This window comes from Heloderma suspectum, chromosome 2 (assembly GCF_057233095.1).
Source record: "Heloderma suspectum isolate Gila_16-S chromosome 2, 16-S_ref, whole genome shotgun sequence".
NCBI classification, from domain to species: domain Eukaryota; kingdom Metazoa; phylum Chordata; class Lepidosauria; order Squamata; family Helodermatidae; genus Heloderma; species Heloderma suspectum.
Window position 1 is genome coordinate 342,886,916 of NC_139459.1, and position 16,376 is coordinate 342,903,291.

Here is a 16,376-nt window from a genome sequence, read left to right on the forward strand (position 1 = left end):
ACCCAGAAGGCTTCAGGGTGAGTAGTTGCAATTTTAGAAAAACAAGAATATTGCAACATCAGTCATAAAACAGTGAACTTGGAATATATAATACAAATTGCAAATGCTGTTGATATAAAGCTTCCCTTACTCTCAACTTGCTGAAATAAAAGTGTTCTGGAAATGCTTTGTATGTTCTAAGGAAGCACTGACAGAGGATGTGTGACTTGCACATTTTTCCCTCTGCACATTTCTCTTTTAGGGAGATGTATGTGCTTCTGATGCATCTACAGTTCATGCATTTCCCCTGTCGAATGTGAGTTTCTCCTTAACATGATACCCAGAAGGGTACAGAAAGGATGTGCAAATCATTTGTGCATTCTTTATCACCACTTCATCACAATGTGCAGAGTGGCTCATACACCAGTTCTAAGAGTAGATACCAAAAGCACCTCTCTGTTGGAACCTGCTGTTCTCAGTGGTTACATGGATAATCTAATTGTGGTTATTCTTGGTCAGTTTTTGAGATCATGATGGGACATAGAGTAAAAAGTGTCTTTGCTGTTTATAGTTAATGGGCTCCAAAGTGCAATGGTTGAGATGTACAGTATTACAAGCATCTCATGGAATGGTAATGGCAGTCACCCAGCTGTGGGAAACCCCATTCCATGAAGGTTATTATTCTCTCATATGAACCTACCCACCATTTAAGATGTGCAGCTGAGGCCCTTCTCAATGGGGAGAGGGAAAAACATGAAAAAAATAACCTGCACCCAATCACATTGAACATCCATATAGAAATACCAGACAGGGAGCCCATAATTCAGATGATAAGGTGAACAGCATGGGGCTATGCTACCACACTAGGGAGAACTCTGGGTGACTGGCATTGTGAAGAAAGGGTACTCTGCACAAAAAGAAAACATGCTGCATGAACAGCCTGGTTCCAGAGTACACATAAGCAGCTGGTTACCAGAGAGAGGGTCTTTTCCATTGTGGTCTCCAACTTTGGATCTCCCTCCCTAGGGATGTTCACTTGTAACCTTCATGAATGTCTTTTAGCTGCCAAGTCTATTCAAAGAAGAACTCAAATGCTATTGGGAGGAAGCACACTTTATTGGCTCATGATCATGAACATCGTTTGATGTTTTACAAAACTGCCCCACCCCAAGATGATTACGTTGCTAGTGTTGGGTGAGTGATCCTTGCACATTACTGCATCAGAAGCAGAAGGGCTTGAACACAAGCTGCACCCTTAAAAGTGTTTGGCCATAGGATAGAAGGTGCCTTAAACCCAGGTGGATCATTGGTCCATCCAGCTCAGCATTGTCTACACAAGGGGTGCAGAACCTGCGACCCTGCAGGTGTTGATGGACTACAACTCCCATCAGCCCCAGGTAGTATGACCAATTTTCAGGGGTGCTGGGAGCTGTAGTCCAGCAATACCTGGAGGGCCCAACCCTGGTCCACGCTGACTGGCAGCAGCTTCCCAGGACCTGACCCTGGGACCTTGAGCATGTGTGCTACCACTGAACCATGGCCCTTTCCCCATTTTGAAAGGCCTGAAGCCTCGTTTTAAGGCAGCCTGCTCCTCAGGCCAGTATGACGCATTACAAACTCGTGTCGCTTTCTCTTGTGTGATATGAAGTCTGATAGAGTAGGCTGAATCCAATGAGGTGCTGACAGCCCCGCTGATTCCTTTCTGCCCCGCTGATTCCCTTCCGCAAGTGGTGGAACCCACCACTTACGCAAATGAGGCTTAGCACTTCCTAGGGGAAGCCCCGAAACAAGCAGAAACATTTGTTTCTGGAAGGAGGCCGGTCGGTGGAGCTCCCTTATGCGAGCTCCGCCAACCTGCCTCTTTCCAGAAACAAGTGTTTCTGCTCATCTCGGGTTGCCCCAGAAGTGCTAAATTGCTGTTGTGCAAGCAGTGGGGGCTGCTTGTGCACCTGAATTGGCGGGGCGGAGGAGAATCGGCGGGGGCGGAAGCCCCCTGTTGGATTCTGCCCAGAGCTCCCCTGGCCACCACCTCGAGTTTTGGCCTTACAAACCTGGAAGTGGAGCACTCATTAATCAAAATTAAGACTAGGACTGCCATCCAGTTAAAGAAATTGTACGTGACCCCTGGTATGAACTTTATTTGCAAAAGTGCACATGCATATAAAACAACCAACCAAACAAACACTCTTTAAAGAGCACGGAGATAATTGCAGTATGGGTTAGCGTAGCTCATCACACCTCAGATGGTCCAGGCATAACCTGAATGGTCCAGCAGTATATAAGCAGGTGCTGATCAGTGCTTGGATCCTTCACACTCAAGGCAATCTTCCCCAACCTGATATCCCCTAGATGTTTTGGACTACAACTCCCAGCATTCCTGAACATTGGCCATCCTGGCTGGGGCTGATGGGAGATGAAGTCCGAAACATCTGGAGAACGCCAGGTTGGGAATGGCTACTTGAGGGGGGACGGTGATCATTTACCCTTATGCTGGATCAAAGCGTCAAGATCAAAGCACCACCAGAATATCAGCCCCCTGCTTCTTTATTAATTACATGATGCTGCCAGGCCCTGAACATGCCATCACACGGCTAATCGCAGCAAATAAAAGTTCCCTTCCCTGGAGGATAGTAGTCTAACAGCCCAGGTGACAGCAGCAAATTAGAGAACAAACAGCAGCCTGAGGCTCGTGTGGACTGGGGAGGGTGTGTGCAGTCAGCAGGTGCGTGTAGCAATAAAGCGTCGGGATTAGGCCATGGTGGTTGTCAGGAGGCAGGGCTGCTTATTAGAAGCATTAACAGGTGTCTGGCTGGCTTTTGTCTGCATCAGCATTTGCAAAGCAGGATGGCAGTGAATCATATTCATGGGCATGATGAATCTTATTTAAAGTATCCAGAATCTGGGGGATGCCCAACCTTCAACGGTGTAGGATGGCACGTTTTTCCATGGGATTGCATTCTATCATAACAGTCTTCTCCAGCTCTGTACTCTCCAGGTGTGTTGGACTAGGACTCCCATCTGCCCTGGCCAGCACAGCCACTGTGGGTGGGGTGCATCTGGGGGTGATGGGAGTTGTAGTCCAACACATCTGGAGGGCATCAAGTTGGAGAAGGCTGGATTATATAGAATTATAGAATACATTGTGTTGGATCCAGATTTAAGGTGCAATCCTATGCATGTTTAGGCAGAAAAAAGACCTGCAGCTCCGAGTATCCCTTCAGCTAGCCATGCTAGCTGGGGCATGCTGGGAACTGTGGGACTTTTTCTATTTAAACCTGCATAGGATTGCACCTTTTGTCATACTTAGAGGAGACCCACTGAAATCATTCGGACATGACTAATTTAAATCCCATTGATTTCAGTGGGTTTGCTTTAAGTATGACTGGATCCAGTCCACAGGAATTCCATGTTTGTGTTTGATGACAAGGTGTTTACAGAATTCAGGGTGGAATTATTTATTTATTTATTGCATTTTATTTGTACCCCACCTTTCTACCAAAAAATGGCACTTAAGGGAATCAGATGTGGAATCGATTCTGGCATTGCCTCTAACCACAGCAACCCCACATTCATTTTCCTGGTTTTATCCCCGTAATATTTAGCAAGAGAACCAGTGTGATTTGCTATAATCTTGGTGCATGTTTCCCGAAATAAAAATGCTAGGGGAAACTAACAGAAATGAATCTGAAAATAAAATAAAATAAAATAAAATAAAGGGTTTGCCTGGAATAGATTCTCAGAGCTGGCTGACCATTTCCTTTCGTTAGAAGGATTGCTGGTGAATAGTCCATAATGGTTGATTGCTGCTTCCTCAGTGGGAGCTAATGGTTGGCAATCTCTTTGCAAGCTTGAATGGAATACTTTCTCCAAGCTCTGATGGGTAACCCAGAAGTTGTTGGACCACAACTCCCGTGATCCCATGGTCACTGTCCATGTTGGCTGGGGCAGATGGGAGATGCAGTCCAACAACATCTGGAGGGCCACAGGTTCCCCACCCCTCATCTAGTCCAACACCCTGCTTAATGCAAAGCTCTTGCAACTGCAGCATCCCTGACAGATGGCCACCCCTCCTCTGCTTAAATACTTCTAGTGAAGGGGAGCTCACCAGCTGCCCAGCCAGTTTGGCCCACTGTCAAATACCTTTTTAATGTTAGGATTTCTCCTAATGCTTAGCCGAAATCTGCTTCCTTGCAACTTCCAACCACTGGTTTAGTCCTGCCCTCTGCAGCAACAGAGAACAATTCTCATCCATCTTCTGCTTGACAGCCCTCCAGATACCTGAAGAAGACCGCTATCATGTCTCCCCTTAAACATCTCTTCTCTCCAGGCTAAACACAATCATGCTTTTCAACCCTTCCTCATAGGACTTGGTTTCCAGACCACTCACCATCCTGGCTGCCCTCCTCTGGAAGCCATCTGTGCTCGGCTTTGATATTAGCAGATTGAGCAATTTTTCCAAAGACTGCTAAAATCAGCCTTCCCCAACCTGGCACCCTCCAGATGTGCTGGACTACAATTTCCATAATCCCCAGCAAGCATGGGTGGGGATGATGGGATGTTTGTCCCTTACATCTGGAGATTCCCAGGTTAGGGAAAGCTGCCTTAAATTTTCACTGCTTTCTCCTCCAAAGGAAACCAATCCAAACTGAGTTGCGTTGCTACAGGAACATCTCGCCCCATCAGGACAGTAGACAGCATACAGCAATATAATCATGACCTTCTTCGGGTTGGGAAAACCACCTTGCTTGTTGGGTTCCCACATTTGAAAGGACTGGCATTCTGACCTTTACAGGTATTGTATCGGGGTAAGCAACCTGGTGCCCTCCAGATGTTGTTGGACTACAGCTCCCATAATCCCTGACCATTGGCTATGCTTTCTGGGGATGAGGGGAGTTATAGTCCAAAACATCTGGAGGGCACCAGGTTGCCTACCCCTGGATAGCCCTGTGTTATACCATAGCCTGGTGTTTGAGTGGAATGCAAAGGGTTAAAGAACTTCTGATGCCGGCTGGAGGGCTTGGCCTCAAAGGAGGACAGAATTCTGCTGGTGGATCCTCTGGGAATCACACTTGCCATAGGCTGAGCCTGATGAGCCACGAACTGGGTTTCAGCTCCTATCAGTATGGAGGACAGCAGCTCCTGTCGTGCCTCGATATTCAACGTAAGGAACTGGAGGTCCAAGAAGAAGAGTTGGGACATTGATGACGACTGGCCAACAAATTATTTTTTCTGGAATAAAGACAAAGAAGTATTCTGGTTAGCAAAATGGAAAGTGGGATCTCAGATCCAGAGAATAGCAGTAACCAACAACAGATCCAGAACAAGCCACCGAGCCCAGTTCATGCAAGAGTTCCCCTTAAGGAGTTTGTAAGATCAAACATAAAGGATGCTTCTGGGTCATGGTCCTGGGCTGACTCAGAAAACAAGGCCAAAATATGGTTCTCACCTTTTTCATTATTTTATCATAATCACCTGTGCCTTTAAGAGCTGCATGAGTGGAAGAAATTCAACAAATGTAGCACTCCATATAGCATGGAGATGCAGAGATGAAAACCCTATGCCCGATTCCATAATTCATTCCACTTTGTTTGCATGGTTTCCTTGTTTGGCAGAATGTGGAAGTTTGGGGTCCAATGTTTTCATCCAACACAGAGCGGGGGAAAGTTTGAGGCTCATACCACAACGGTGGAGAAAAAAGGGTGTGAAGGCAGAGAGACACTCACACACGACCTGTCTCCTGGCTCTTGGTAGTTACCTACTATTATTTATAACCATTTTTTCAAAAAACTGCATACCTGTTTTTTTCTCTATAACCATGAGGACTATTATTCTTAAAATGAAAACGCAATCCTTAGAATTCTGCAGCAGCTATCCTATTCACCACTAGAACTCTTCTTCCAAGTTCCACAGTACAGTTACAACCGTGCCAAACGCTTAGGGTAGCCAGATGAAAAAGAGGAGAGGGCTCCTGATCCTTTTAGACATGTAGAAGAGGGGATCATGCATGCTATAGCCACTGAAATTCCCTCCTCTACATGAGTATTAATGGTGCAGGAGCCCTGTCCTCTTTTGAACATAAGATCAAATGAAGAACCGTCCTGGGTCAGACCAAAGGCCGATCTAGTCCAGCATTCTGTTCGTACGATGGCCAACCAGTGCCCCAGTGGGAAGGCCACAAGCGGAACTTGAGTGTAGCAGCCCCCTCCTACTCATGTTCCCCAGGAACAGTCCTTCAGAGGCATAGTGCCTCTGATACTGGAGGTGGCATGTAGCCATCAGGACTAATAGCCATTGATAACCTTATCCTCCATGAGAATCTGGCCACCCTACAATTTGTACATCTCTTGTCCATCATTCTGAAAGAACCCTTGGCTGCTCACTTGCGGGGTGCCACAGGGTTCTATTCTCTCTCTGATGTTATTTAACATCTATGTGAAGCCACTGGGGGCTATCATCGGGAGGTTTGGGGTGCAGTGTCACCAATATGCGGATGACACGCAACTCCACCTCTCATTGAAATCCTCGCCAAGGTTGGCTGTAGAAACCCTGTCCAGGTGTCTGGAGTCGGTGAGTGGCTGGATGGAAAGGACTATGCTGAAACTGAACCCCAACAAAACCAAAGTACTTTTTGTGGGAGACAAGGGGAGGTTGGGGGATGTTGGGGGATGTTGACCTGGTGTTTAATGGGGTGCGGCTACCCCTGAAGGACCAGGTCCACAGCCTAGAGGTCATTTTAGACTCCCAGCTGTCCAGGAAGGCTCAGGTGTCAGCCATGGGCAGCGTTGTACCAACTCCATCTGATATGGTGGCTGCGCCCCTATCTCCCTAACCATCTGCTCCCATCAGTAGTTCATGCCCTGGTTTCCTCTTGCCTAGACTACTGTAATGCGCTCTATGTGGGGTTACCCTTGAAGATGGTTCGGAAGTTGCAGCTGGTGCAGAACGCAGCAGCCCACCTGATTAAAGGCAGCCATTGGTGAGACCACATCACTCCAGTGCTGAAGGAGTTGCACTGGTTACCAGTTGTTTTCCAGGCCCAATTCAAGGTGCTGGCATTGACCTTTAAAACCCTATATGGTTCCGGCCCAGTCTATCTTAAGGAATGCTTCCAACACCAGGGATGCCACTCCAAGAGATTGGCCTCGGTAGGCCTTCTGTCTGTCCCATCAGCCAGGACAGCTAGGCTGGTGAGGACTAGGGAGAGGGCCTTTTCTGTGGTGACCCCCACTCTGTGGAACTCCCTCCCTAGAGACCTCTGCCATGCCCCCTCCTTGATGAGCTTCCGCCGGGCTTTGAAAACCTGGCCGTTCAGGCAGGCATTTGGGGTGGGCTAGGGTTTTTTAGAGCAGTGCTGTTTTGTCATGTTGTTTTGTTCAGATGATTATGTAAATTTGTTGTATTTCATGTTGTTATTGGTATTGTATGCCACCTAGAGTGGCTGGGTAGCTGGCCAGATGGGCGGCTAATCAATCTAAGAAATAAATAAAATAAATAAACAAACCCAGGAATCTGGATTCTTGGGATCAAGCCAGATGTTATGTTCAGTGCATTTTCCTCCAAGCAGCAGCTTCTGCGGCGGTGATGCAGATCTCCCCAGGGACACTTCCCCATTCTTCAAAACATTCTTCTTTTAAAAATCACCTCTATTTTAGTCCTTGTGCTCTAAATAACTGGGAGGATCTAATCTGTGGCATTATTGTCTTGTCAGCCTTCTCTCCTTTCGCAAGCTTCTTGTTCTCTTACGCATATTATTTGGACCAATAAAGAAGGAGAGGGAGACACTGTGATAAAAACGGCCCCATAGCCAGTGTCTCCTCTGTGTCCTCTAAACTTTAATCCTGGCTCTGATGAAGTGATTCACCGGACTCTCATTGATCTGAACAAAGCTGGGATCCCCAACTTACTGTGCAAAAGAGGCAGCATCCAACGCATCCCGCAGTGACAACTGCAGTCACTGTTAATGAGATCAGAATGATCCCCCAGAACTTCAGTGGTTGCTCTCCTGGGCTGTGTGTTGTCATCTCTGTTCCGGTAGGAAAAGAAAGTGAAGGGTTGTATTAGAAAGGCACCAGTCAATGCTGGTCTCTCTAATATAGGCAGATCTTAGGTCCTTGGGTCCAGAGGCAGAGGCCACTGCCAGCTGGCCAGCTTGGAGGGCCCAGTCGATGTCCAACTTCCCCATCTTTCTGATTGACTGGGAGGTTCATACAGAGCAGCCTTCCCCAAACTGGTGCCTTCCAGGATCTGCCTTGCCCAAGTGGAAGGGACCTTCCATGAGAGGGGTGGTGGTGGTCCACTCATGGAAGATCCCTCTTCCTGATTTTTAGGGATCCCCCCTCCCCTAAACCACAGCTCTTCCCATTTAGCAGAGTCTCCTGATTCTCCATGTAGCGTTTCCAGGGGGCTGGAGGGGCTGTGGTGAGAAGGGGCGGGGGGAAAGTCCAGTGCAGCTGATCCAGCTTAATTCTGGCTCCAAGCCCTGTCCATTGGCCATGCAGCCTGGGACTGATGGGAGTTGCAGTCCAAACCATCTGGAGGGCACCAGGTTGGGGGAGAGCCTCTCTGGGTCAGCTCGGCATTAGTTCTGAAAATCTTAACTAGCAAGGCAGGATTTCCTGCATTTTCAACCTGCCTGGCCTGACTTCTTCTTCCCTTTGCTCCTATCCTGCCCCTCCCACCCAGCCTTATCTGCAGACTTCAGTTCACCTTTTGTGGCACTTCCAACTGTCTTCAGGGAACACTTTTCACATTGACTTGTCTGTCAGTGAGCCCCTGGGCATCTCCCATGAAATCCTTGTGCATTGTAGATGATTCTGGGGCATGTTCTGGGGGTGGGGGCGGGGACTCAATTCACGTGGGGCACTAGCCACCAGGCCAGTTGGGCCTCTCCATCATCATTTAGATCTTTATATCAGGGATGGGGAGAAAGTAGATCTCCAAATGTTTTGGACTTCAACTCCCAGAAGCTCTTGATAGCATGGCCTATAGTATGGAATGCTGGGAGTTGAAGTCCAGCACGCCTGGAGATCTACTTTCTGCCCAACCCTGCTCTATATATGCAGTATATCTGAAAAATCCAACAAGACTTGATCTTCCATCTCCTTCTGTCTCTATTGCTAGGACAGTATCCTCCGTACCTGTTGAGACTATACCCGTTGCAGCATTGGCTCCTGTCGATGTGGCCGCAGTATTGTTCATCAGTGGTACGGTGGCATCACTTGTGCTTGGTGGCTGGGTGCCCTTCGTTGCCGGAGATGAAACTGCGGTAGGAAGAGATGACCTGGCAGTTCCACCTGTGTTAACTGTCGTGGTGTTGTTGTACTTGCTGGTCACTGATGTCAGTGGTGCACCAGCAGTTTTGTAGGCCAAAGGCATTCCTGTGGTGCTGTTGCCTGATAAATGGACACCCGTGACAGACAAGTGAGGAAAACAAAACACATCCAAATAAAAAAGGAAAATCCAGCCAAACAGTTATTAAGTTGGCGATTCTCCTTGCTTTTCCATAATTATATCCTTCTCTTCTTGCAAGGTCATGACCCATGACATGCACCTTCACAGCCTATTTTGTGACAGTATAAGATATTCACAGTGTCTGGGTTTATAGGCACTTCTTATTCATCTTAGAACTATAGACCTGGGTTGAAATCCAGAGAACGATTGAAATCTTCATGCTCCTATAGACCGGGGTAGGGAAGGTGTGGTCCTCCAGATGTTGTTGGACTACAACTCCCATCAACTCTAGCCAGCATGGTTGAGGGTGGTGGGTGATGGGAATTGTAGTCCAACAACATCTGGAGGGCTACATTTTCCTCATCACTGTTCTAGACCTTGGTTGAGATCCGGATAGTATTATGTGCTTAAGTACAACTGAGTCAATTTAACATTCTGAAAATCAGGGGTGGGCAACTTGTGGCCCTTCAGATGTTTTGGCCTACAATTCCCGCGACCCCTTATGCTGGCTAGGGCTTATGAGAGTTGTAGGCCAAAACGTCTGGAAGGTAACAAATTGTCCGCTGCTCTCTCAACTGAGCCCACTATCTTCTTTGCAGACTCTTCAACACAAAGAGAAATGAGTGTTTTCGTACGCTTGTTTTTTAAAAATATTCACGGACCGATCAGAAATTGGACAGACTAGAATTATGACTGAATAGTTGTGAAACTGACACAGACCCCAAATACAGTTTCATCCTTGAGCAGGGCTGCTACATACCTTCGAGATACCGTAACATCAAGGTGCCATTGGAAGAGTGCTGTCAGATGCCGAATCTGAACAGCAAAGACATGTGGACATACATTCTGGGTGGCTGTTACACAACTGAGAAACTCCCTTCTCATGGAGGCTCATCAATTCTAAGCACAAGCATTGTCCAGAAGTACCAAAAAAAGACCTTGTTTGGAATGCTTTTGAATAGTTGGAGTTTAGGAAATATGGCGTAATTTTTACCACTCTTTAATTCAGTATTTCAGCCTTCCCCATCATGGTGCCTTTCATATGTGTTGGCCTACAACTCCCAGCATGGCTGGCTGGGGGATGCTTGGAGTTGTAATCCAACACATCAGGTGGGCACCAGATTGGGGAAGGCTGTAGTATTTTATAGTTTTAAGTAGATATTTTATAAGGTAGTTGTGATCCACCCTAGTTCCTGGAAATTAAGTGACTTAGGGTACACTCCTGTGCAAGTTTATATAGAAAAAAGGCCTACAACTACAAAAAAAAAGACTGGGTGGGGCATGCTGGGAGTTGTAGGCCTTTTTTCTGTATAAACTTGCATAGGGTTGCATCTTAAGGGGGCAATCCTATTGATTGTGCCCTCGACTGCTTGGAAGCCTCTGAACTTGGAGGCTTCCAAGATTCTTATGCTCTGCCGGGCTGAAGCTGGCAGGGCGGGAACAGAGATGGAGGCAATCTTTGCTTCTCCATCTTCCATCTTTGTTGATTTTCGCTAGACAGGCCTTTCAGCCTGTATAGTAAGGTGCTTTGGAGGGGGAGGGAAGGAAGCTGAACAAGGTTCAGGATATCTCGTATCCCATCCTCTCTGGTCTCCTCCCCTCCCCGCCCACTGGAACACTCCCTTTCTTCCTCCTCTGAGGTCACTTTTCCAAGGTAGCTGGCATGGTTCTTTCCATTCCAGCTGCAAGGGGGCAGGAGGAGTGTGGCTCTCTGAGTCTTCCTTCTGAGGTTGGCATGCTGTTTTTGACCTTGGAAGGGTTTTTCCAAGCAATCCTATGGTCCCTGGGACACTCTTCCAGGGACCATAGGATTGCTCTCTTAGAAATGGAAAGAAATGAACAAAACTGCAAACAAGAACTCTGTACATCAGCTAGCAGGATGCATACTTGGTGTGGTGGTGCTAATTCTGCCCTTGACTCTTCTAGGTCTGAATCTCCACCCAGCCTCATTAGATGCTGCTGCTTTCTAGTCAACTTCTCTCTGTCCACTTTCTCCACCTAATGCACACTTTTATAAACTTCTACCATGTCCTCCCCTTTCTTGCCTCCCCCCCCCCGAACTATCCCCTTCAAGTTTATTATACAGAATGAGATTCTGATGATGCATAAGGGCTCTCTCTCTCTCTCTCTCCCCCCCCCTCCAGTTTCTGGGCTTACCCCATTTAAAATTGATTGTCAGGCCAAACTCTGGTTCAACTTTTGCTTTATTAAAAATTATCTCTCTGTCCTTGAGCATCTCTACACCAGCCTAAAATCCTGCATTTCAAAGGGGGCTTTCTGCTTCCATTTTAAATGCAGAACCATAACAGACTCCCTGTAGACGTGCTTCCATTTCCCCCTCCTTCTCCCCCTTATCTGAGTCTTCCATATGTTTCATTGATCTAGCTTCTCTTCTTGCAGCTTTTCCTTTTTCACGGAGGGAACTCAAGCAGAACACAAGTGGGATAATTTGATAGCTCATTATCTCTGACATTTTGAAAAACGGAATAAAGGTCATTTAGTGCAGGAGACGCTCTGGAGGTTCATGACGTCGTCTAAAAGGCCCGCAAGCTGAGTGAGCAATCTCAATAGCAGGATAAAAGTTCCGTGTGGAGAAGCCCTCTGTCTCCAGTTCCAGGTGAGGCTTTTATGGGATGGTGAGAAAGAGGGTCAAAGTCCTGGGACTTTGTCTCTCCTTTTTACAGTGTGATTTTGGATGTTTTCCAGTTTTGTTTGACTTTGGAGTCTTTTATATTGCCATCATGCTGCCTCATTCACGGAATTTTGTGTCGGGTCCTGACTACGTTGTCTTCCACTTGAAACCTTTCCTTGTATTCGTACTGCCTCTTCCATCTTTTTCCTTATGTCAGGAAATCCATTAATGAGAAAAAGACAGAACAGCTATACTATGCCTTCTGATTCCAGTGCTAGGAGCCCTCTGTTTGGAAGCACCCAAGTTCTCTTTTTGTTTTTTGCACTGGCTGGTTTCTTCTGGTGAGCCTCTCCCCGCCACACAAAACAAGTGAATTTTTCAACCACCTCTATAAAAACAACATGTAAACAACATCTCATACTACACTGCCATCTAGTGGACAATCATCCTTTTTTCTGCTTGTGCCCAGCAATTTGCCAGCTCCTTTGTTGGGAACATTCAGAGTTTGTGGGGACAAAGGATGTGTGTGAATGTATGTAAACCCTGAGCACCTTGGAAAAAAGGCTGGAAGAAAAATGTCATAAATAAATAAATAAAAGATTTAGCAGTGCTCACATTTTACATGCCTTGCATATATCAAAGGTATTTTTAATCACATATAAAATTTCTTAAATATAACACCAGATTGCCAGAATTTACACTTTAATCCCAATCTTCTGCATGTTTACCCAGAAGAAAGTCCCACTATGCTCAAGAGGATTTACTCCTAAGTAACTGCACATAGGATTGTAGCCTTCCATACATGATACTTTGAACGCTTCTTCGTGATGAGGAGATATATCAATGGTATTTCAGTGTGTGATTTGCCAGCTACTCTAATATCCTCATTAGGTTTCAAACAAATTTTGGGAGGGAAATTGTCACTCAGATTCTCAAGCTGCCAAAATGCACGTGTATGTGAAATTCAGTGGAGGCTGGTGGCTCCGATGTCAGTGGGGCGGTGAATCCTGATTCTGACTAAAATCCAGAGCGGATGCACAGCCCCACCGAAGTTGGAGCCACCAGCCTCCGCTGGTGAAATTTCACCCGAGCTCTCTTAGGGCGCAACCCTATGCATGTTTAGACAGAGAAAAGGCCTACAACTCCCAGCATTCCTCAGCCAGCACTGCTGGGAGTTGTAGGCCTTTTCTCTGCCTAAACATGCATAGGATTGTGCCCTTCGGGAGGCAGGAATCTGCCATATATGGAATTGTACCATTGGTTCCTCTAGGTCGGTACCTGTGATCCTCCAGATGTTATTGGACTCCAACTCACATCAGCCCCAGCCAGCATGACTAATGGTCTGAAGTGATGGGAGTTGTAGTCCAGTGACATCTGGAGGATCACAGGTTCCTCAGCCCCGCCTTCCACTGACTGCCAGCAGCAATCCAGGGTTTCAGATAGCGCCTTTCACACCCCTACCTGGAGATGCCAAGGACTGAACCAGGGAACCTCTGCACAGAAAACATGTGCTCAAGCACTGTGCTGAAAACAGCCTTAGCTCTGCAGCATTTCTATGCATGTGTCCTATTATTCCTATTATTTTTCCTTTCCTGGCCAACAGAAAAAAGTGGAGAGGAAGCACATGTTTTCCTCCCCCGCTGCCCATTTCTGGATTTTGGCCCGTCCTTGCCTGGATCCAGGCCCTCACCCTACTAGCAGAATATAGCAGCCCTGCAGCCAGCCTTCCTTGTTAGGTGGGGCAGCCACATTTCTAGGTGGGGCATTTGGGGGCAGGAGGCCCATCGCGCCAGCCAATCCCCCGCTTCACTGTTGGAGAGGATGTGAGGGCCAGGCCAGGGGAAGGGAAAGGCAGTGACGTTCCTCCTCACTCCTCCATCCAGAAAACAAACTTGTCCATACTACAAGGTTAGGGAAGGGCAGAGAGAAAATAAATGCTAAGGGTGTGTTTGTAAATTCCTCTTGGAGAGTCCCTCCTTCTAGCCTTGTTCCTAACCTTTAGAATTCCAACCTGGTGGACAATCAAGGGAAAACTTTTTACTGGTTGCTGTATAACATACTTAGTGATTGGAAACTAATTGTGGAAAGCAACTGGATTTATTTATTTATTTTTTTTACTGGTTGCTAGGTTGATTTTTCTGTCCAGAAACCCTGAAAAGGCCTCATGCTGAGCTGCACACATCGGGAAAATCAGAAATTAGGCCTGCGTTACAGCTTAGGTGGCCAACCAGCCAGCTAACTGGTGTGTGCACAGCAGTGTTTCTGTTCCTCTAGGGCTGTTTTCATCACTTGCCATCAAGTACTCAAGAAAAAGGAGGACAAATAGCCACTATGATAGTGAGTATAGTGAGTGCTTTAAATGAGTAAAGGCTAATTTAGGGTAGATATTTTTTCAGATCAGTTTAAGTTATCTCTTCATTTCACCCTTTAGCAATAAGCACTCAGTCCTGCACTACTCACCATAATAACTGCAGAATAAATAAAGTGTTATTTCTTACTGCAGGCAAAAAACATGCTTCTTTATTGCTGGCTGGGTAGAAAACATAACTGATTCAGAAACGCAGAGCAAAGGAAAATCCCAGGGGTGGAGTCTAACTCCAGCCCATAATACAAAGTTCTAATATTTAATGCTTCAAGGGTCATGTTACTATACAGGCTGTTTTTTTCAGGACCACTTCAGTAATTATAGGGTGATTGTGATCATGAAAAAATCCATCCTCAGTCGGGGAAAGTCTTGAGTGAGCAGACCTTTTGGGGCCCTTCCAGTAGAGGCTTTTGTTGTGCACTCGCCTTGTCTTATTCTCTGAATTTTTCAGAGGGTCCTATTCTTAAATTGCTCCTGTTCTTAACACAAGCTGTCATTCTTTAAATGGAGGTTGCCATTATCTGTCATGTCACAAATTAAAAAGACAATCCCTCCCAAATGTGGGGGATGGGACGGGACAGGATGACGAAGCACAGCTCTAGGGGGGCAGGACAGTGAATCCATTTGCCCCACCCTGGCTATAGGACTGGAATTTAGGGCCTCACCACAGGAGGCTAAAATCCCGCATCTTTACTGGGGCTTCTGCTTCGGGATTCTTTGCGGGATTAAGAATGGCTCCTTTACATGGGTGGACACGTGCTTTGAATCAAGGACTTCTTTTATCAGCAAGTTCTATGTGTTTCATTAAACAGTCACTCGATGGCTCAATTACACACTGCGGATATATCGGATTAATGTTCCTTATCAGGTTATCTCTGATCTTTTAAAAAGCGGGATAAAGGTAAAAAAGCATGGGAGATGCCTTGGAGGTTGATGACATCACCTGCAAACTTCTGTGAGTGACCAATCACGAGCGTGCAATAAAAACTTCATGCAGAAATGCCCATAGTCTACCGTAGGCCTCACAAGTTGTGACCCACCAATCCAAATGCAGCACACCAGCCACATATTGTAACCTGCTAGGTGTGTCATGGAAGGCTGAGGGCCAGAATGCACATTACGTTAAATGTGTAGTGCTGATGGGCGCTTTTTGCCTAAGGGTAATTGCCAGAGGTGGGGGAACCCAACACCGTCTGTGAGAATTGTGGCTGGGGTGGGAAATGTGAAACCTCCCTTCCCAGTGTGCCATGGTCCACTGGCTACCTCCTTACTGGCTCTCTGCCCGTCAAGCAAGCAAGTGGTAGCAATGATGAGAAAGAGGATGAGGAGTGATAGCAGCTGGTGACAATGGTGCTGAAGGGCAGACTCATTGAAGGAGGGGGCCCACTGAGGGTGCCTTGTCCAAGGGCCCCCCAAAAGCTGGAGCTGGCATTGCTTATGAGTATACTGTGTCAGCAGCACCTGAGTAGGGGGGAGTGGAGGAGGAGCGGGGAGAAAGGAGGCCTGTGCCCATACTCTTTCCTTGATCCCCCCCCCAACCAATCCAGTTTCTGACCACTAATCTAGACTCCTGTTCAAATGGCCTACCTGCTAAGAAGACAGAGTAGAGCAGGAAAATCAGATAATTGATTCCCGAAGCCAGAATCCATAGCAGTTTCATCTTGCTGCTCTACCAAGGTGAACCACAGGAATGCTGCTGTGTCCAAATCCTGGGCGTATAAAATAAGTCAACGATGGCTGGGCTACTGATCTCATCTGTGCCTATCTGTGACGGCTCTCCCTGCATACCTTTGCCCTCTTGTGTTTCCCGAGGTGTGGCTCCTTCAATGAGGAATGAAAAAAAATAAACGTCCAGAACACGTTCCACCATCATCCATCTCCACGCCGGAGAGGCCTGGGTTTGCAGGGAGAGTTCCCGTTAACAGTAGCAACAGGTTTAAGCCATGTGAT

General features: G+C 46.8%; 1 protein-coding gene across 3 annotated transcripts; it reads right to left on the reverse strand.

The window, feature by feature from the left end:
• Positions 1–2,083: 2,083 nt before the first annotated feature.
• LOC146355288 (uncharacterized) lies at positions 2,084–16,185 on the reverse strand. Of its 3 annotated transcripts, none has more exons than XM_084832545.1 (6): positions 16,014–16,185; positions 9,117–9,371; positions 7,884–8,002; positions 4,923–5,208; positions 4,550–4,793; positions 2,084–3,067 (listed from the first exon to the last, which is right to left on the reverse strand). In XM_084832545.1, the coding sequence occupies exons 1-4, from the start codon at positions 16,084–16,086 to the stop codon at positions 5,200–5,202; spliced, it is 456 nt and encodes a 151-aa protein (XP_084688671.1). In that variant the 5' UTR covers positions 16,087–16,185; the 3' UTR covers positions 2,084–3,067; positions 4,550–4,793; positions 4,923–5,199. The 3 variants fall into 3 exon arrangements, with proteins under 3 accessions (XP_084688671.1, XP_084688670.1, XP_084688672.1); XM_084832546.1 differs by having other exon boundaries at positions 2,096–3,067; positions 4,941–5,208; XM_084832544.1 differs by having other exon boundaries at positions 2,087–4,793.
• Positions 16,186–16,376: the final 191 nt, after the last annotated feature.

Bases quoted from the DNA above. Each gene is read 5' to 3' on its own strand.
- LOC146355288 (XM_084832545.1), bottom strand. From the start codon at position 16,086: ATGAAACTGCTATGGATTCTGGCTTCGGGAATCAATTATCTGATTTTC. The intron at 9,372-16,013 runs GTAGGCCATTTG...TCCATTTATCAG, and splicing joins CTACTCTGTCTTCTTAGCAG to GCAACAGCACCACAGGAATG. The intron at 8,003-9,116 runs GTACGGAGGATA...CTACCGGAACAG, and splicing joins AACGGGTATAGTCTCAACAG to AGATGACAACACACAGCCCA.